At 44.4% G+C, this 4,745-nt stretch overlaps 1 protein-coding gene across 1 annotated transcript; it reads left to right on the top strand.

The window, feature by feature from the left end:
* The first annotated feature begins 1,435 nt into the window (after nucleotides 1-1,435).
* LOC311583854 (large ribosomal subunit protein eL8-like) lies at nucleotides 1,436-2,188 on the top strand. The gene has a single exon (XM_084757772.1). It carries the CDS (start codon nucleotides 1,451-1,453, stop codon nucleotides 2,171-2,173), a length of 723 nt encoding a protein of 240 aa, XP_084613898.1. The 5' UTR covers nucleotides 1,436-1,450; the 3' UTR covers nucleotides 2,174-2,188.
* Nucleotides 2,189-4,745: the final 2,557 nt, after the last annotated feature.

Here is a 4,745-nt window from a genome sequence, read left to right as displayed (position 1 = left end):
ACCTCAAGACAAACACTACATCTCTGAAGAGCAGTGGAGGCCCAAGTCAATGTGTCCTGAGTGGGACTGGCCTGGCCTCCACAGTCCAGCAATTGCTGTGTCTCTTGCCTCTGTCTTCATCCCTCAGCTGGCTTTCTCTCCTCACTGGTGGCTCCTGCTTCTTCCTGCATGGGAGCTTCAGGTAGAAGCAGGCTAGTGGCCAGCTCCCTCCATTTTTTTATAAGAGATTTATCTTTCATCTTTCAATGGTTAACTGAGTCCCAAAGAATAGGCAGGCAACCAAGCAGAGACCTGATGCTCAAGGACTCTCCTTCCTGGAGTGCACAGGTTGGGAACCGGAGCTCATCTGTCCCTGGATGCCCTTACTGACTCCAGCCTTTCAGCCTTGTGCTGGGGAAAGGTGATGCTGGTCTCAGGTTAGTAAGAATGTAACCTCAGAGCTGTAGGGCTCTGCTGGTTAAGGTTGAAATCTGGTCTTCAATGGACATCCAATTCTAAGCTGGGGCTATGAGGAATGAACTCCCTTTCTCAGCTGAGGCCCCTCACTCCACCTCATCTGGTGACCTAAGAAGAATCCAGCTCTTCTCTGTAGTCCCTTAGTTTATTCCTGCTCCGGGATCCCATCCAGGATACAGGATACACTTAGTCCTCTCCCTGAGTTCCTCTCTCACAGAGCACTATACAACAGTTGCCTCCAGGACCAGAGTTCATTAGCTGTGTAAACCAGTCTTATACTGTGTGTACTGAGCCAGTGTGATGGTTAACACTCTATTTCTCACAACAATACTGTACAGTAGGTGTTATTGTCATCATTTGAATGGCAAGGGAAATGAGACAAGATCAGAGAAGGGACGTTACCCAAAGTTAAACTGCTGCACAGTGGCTGAGCTGGGAGTCTGACTCTAGCAGTCCAATTCCCGAGGCTGTGCTCTGAGGTACCAGACTCCACGAAACATACATAAACCTGGCTCGGTTTCCTTCCTGTAGACAGTCCTACCATACCTGAACATAGCTCCTGCTGAGGGCAGGATGGCAGAGACTTCCAGAAGATGAATGGCCACAGAGACCATGAGAGGAACTAGTGTGTGTCTGCACACAGCACTCTCTGTACATTCCCTCATGGACAACCGAAACTCAAAGAAAATGCTGGCCTAAATATAGAATGGTGCATAATTATTTATGCATTAGGTGTGTGAGGAGCAGAGATTGCTGTGTATAACTAAAACTCCCCAGGAACAATAAATGCAGTCTGGAAATCCATCCCATCCAGACATTTGCTCACACATTTGGAAACAGCCATGAGCACTTCAAAATCAAGTGCACCAGATGCTCAGGTAATCATGCAGTGACAACAGGAAGGCATTTTCCCTCATCCTAGCAGGACAGTATGGAAACTGTCTTTTGAAGAGACACAAAAACACAGATGTGCTCCCTCCTCCAGCCCAGCAAGATGCCCAAGGGAAAGAAAGCCAAGGGGAAGAAGGTGGCCACGGCCCCCGCCGCGGTGAAGAAACAGGAGGCCAAGAAGGTGGTCAACCCTCTGTTTGAAAAGCGGCCCAAGAACTTCGGCATCGGGCAGGACATCCAGCCCAAAAGAGATCTCACTCGCTTCATCAAATGGCCCCGCTACATCAGACTGCAGCGGCAGAGGGCCATCCTCTACAAGCGGCTCAAGGTACCTCCCGCCATTAACCAGTTCACCCAGGCCCTGGACCGGCAGACAGCTACCCAGCTGCTTAAGCTCGCGCACAAGTACAGGCCAGACACAAAGCAGGAGAAGAACATAAGGCTGCTGGCGCGAGCGGAGAAGAAAACCGCTGGGAAAAGGGACGTCCCGACTAAGAGACCACCTGTCCTTCGAGCAGGGGTCAATAAGGTCACTACCTTGGTGGAGAACAAGAAGGCTCAGCTGGTGGTGATTGCCCATGATGTAGACCCCAATGAGCTCGTGGTCTTCCTGCCTGCCCTATGTCAAAAGATGGGGGTCCCCTACTGCATCATCAAGGGAAAGGACAGGCTGGGGCGGCTGGTCCACAGGAAGACTTGCACCACTGTTGCCTTCACACAAGATAACACGGAAGACAATGGTGCTCTGGCTAAGCTGGTAGAAGCTATCAGGATCAATTATGACGACAGATATTTCAAGATTTCCTTGAGGTTGATAGGTGAATAATATTCCAGTGTGTAAATATACCACAGTTTCTTTATCCATTCTTCAGTTGAGGGACATCTAGGTTGTTTCCAGATTCTGGATATTACAAATAAAACTGCTATCAACATAATTGAGCAAATGTCCTTGTTGTGTGGTTGGAGAATCATTTGGGCATATGCCCAGGAGTCCTATAGATGGGTCTTGAGGTAGCACTATTCCCAATTTTCTGAGAAAAGACAAGATTGATTATCAAAGTAGTTATACAAGTTTGTAATCCCACCAGCATAGGAGGTGTGTTGCCCTTTCTTCACATCCTTGCCAGCATGTGATGTCACTTGAGTTTTTGATCTTAGCCATTGTAAGATGGAATCTCAAAGTTGCTTGATTTGCATTTCCATGATGACTAGGGACATTGAGCATTTCTTTAACTGTTTCTTGGCCATTCAATATTCCTTTGTTGGGAACTCTTTGTTTAGTTCTGTACCCCAGTTTTAATTGTATTGTTTGACTTGGTAGTTTTTAATTTCTTAAATTCTTTATATATAATTTGGATATTAGGGGATATTAGCCCTCTGTCAGAAAGAGGTCAGGTTAGTTTTTTAAAGTGATGCTGTTATAAAATGGGTCCATCTCTATTTTTCAAATATTTTTAAAAATAATATTGGAATCTTCTTCACACAAAACATTCTGTGCACTCAGCATTAAAAGTACAATATTTTGAAATTTTTATTTTGGTTATTGGGCCTATATGTAATTCTTGCCAAGACTGCATAAAACCCAGTGCTTGTAACAGAATTTATTAATGTGTCAGGAGAAAAAAAAACCCAGCATGGAAAGTCTACGAAGAGTTTGCGCCTTCAAGAAATAGTGGGTAAGCCTGCAGTGGTGGCACATGCCTTTAATCTCACCACTTGGGAGGCAGAGGCAGGAGTATCTGTGTGAGTTCAAGGCCAGCCTGGTCTACAGAGCTAGTTCCTGGACAGCCATAGTTGTTACACAGAGAAACTCTGTCAAAACCCCCTCAAAGGGTAGGATAAACAAAACCATTTACAGTAACAAGAAAGAGTTATAAATTGGGATATTGGAAAGTAACCACAAGCTATGAGACACATGGAGAAAGGAATACAGAGGTGAACAAATATTTTCTTCTAAATGTGGACAAAGTGTCTTGTGATATCCCTAGAAGACCAGATGACCATCTGATGGGGGTCTGAGAGGACAGCCTATCAGTCTCTTTCTGGTAAGTCAGTCTTGCCTGGGTCATGGGATTCCATCACTATTACACCTGGGAAGGCTCATCTCTCAGTCAAAAGGCCTTTCTCTGTACTTTGGGCAAGAGAGATGAACCGAATCCAAATTGGCCATAATGTGGGGCTCTGGGTATCATTTTCTGAATCCAAGCAAAATATCAATAGACTAACAAATGGCAAAATATGATATCAAAGAGGAAGCCTTTATTTATTTATTTATTAAAATATTTATTTATTTATTTATTTATTTATTTATTTATTTATTATGTACACAGTGTTCTGCCTGCATGTACTCCTGCAGGCCAGAAGAGGGCACCACATCTCATTACAGATGGTTGTGAGTCAGTATGTTGTTGCTGGGAACTGAACTCAGGACGTTTGGAAAAGCAGACACTGCTCCTTAACCTCTGAGCCATCTGCCCAACTCCACCTTCCTAGTTTTCGTACCTGGTTGTGAGAAGTCATGATATGGGGTCTTGATACTACTGGTCTATATAGCAAATACCAGGCCAGCCAGGGCCACATAGTAAGACCCTACCTCAACAACCACAAGTTAAATAAAAATAATGGGCGCACTTGAACAAATCAAAATAAATTCAGTTTATCAGTCAGTAGTGTATGCTCAATTTTCTTAACCAATATATTTTATTAACAACTTAGTGACCAAGCATATGTCACTTATAACCCGACTAACCAAAACAATAGGAAATGAGGATTAATGGACACAATAACAAAACCGTAAGAATATCAGTTCCGAGGAATGATTCTCCTGGCACAATCTGCAGGATTTCTTCTGCTGAAACCTAGAGTAACCAGAACCCGGAACCTCAGCAGGAGCCAGAGCCCCAAAGCCTTCCCTCGAGCGGTTCTTTCTAGGAGCGTCTTGAACTGCAGCGATGAACAGCCAAAACTATCCCATGTCTCCAAAAAGCCCCGTCTCCTGTTCTGGGTTCATTTATATATCTCCTCCCAGAGTCTGGTCACAGGATCTTTTCAGCCGGCAACAATCAAGCTCCCGCATGAGGTGGTTGGTCTTCTAGTGGATTAACCTCACCTGTTCTCTCACAAGACCCTTCCAATCCTGCACTTGGGATCCTAAAACACAGGTTTATCTCTCCTTCACTGTAGTATTTTCAAATGTCAAAACTCAAGGTATAGACAGAAAGAATTATGTCTGTGGTGGAGCAGACACCATACTAACATCAACAACACAGGAAAATGGAAACTCACAAATCATTAAGAGGCAAAATCACGAGTAAGTACTTTTGCTATTGAAACAAGTAGCCTGTGAGCATGTGCAAAGTTTTCTCTCAGTAGCATCAGAGGCACATATATTAAGAAAA

The sequence above is a fragment of the Acomys minous genome, assembly GCF_964271855.1.
Source record: "Acomys minous genome assembly, chromosome: 14".
Lineage (NCBI taxonomy): Eukaryota > Metazoa > Chordata > Mammalia > Rodentia > Muridae > Acomys > Acomys minous.
The sequence above is the reverse complement of the archived record's forward strand: the minus strand, read 5'-3'. Positions and strand labels throughout refer to the sequence as shown.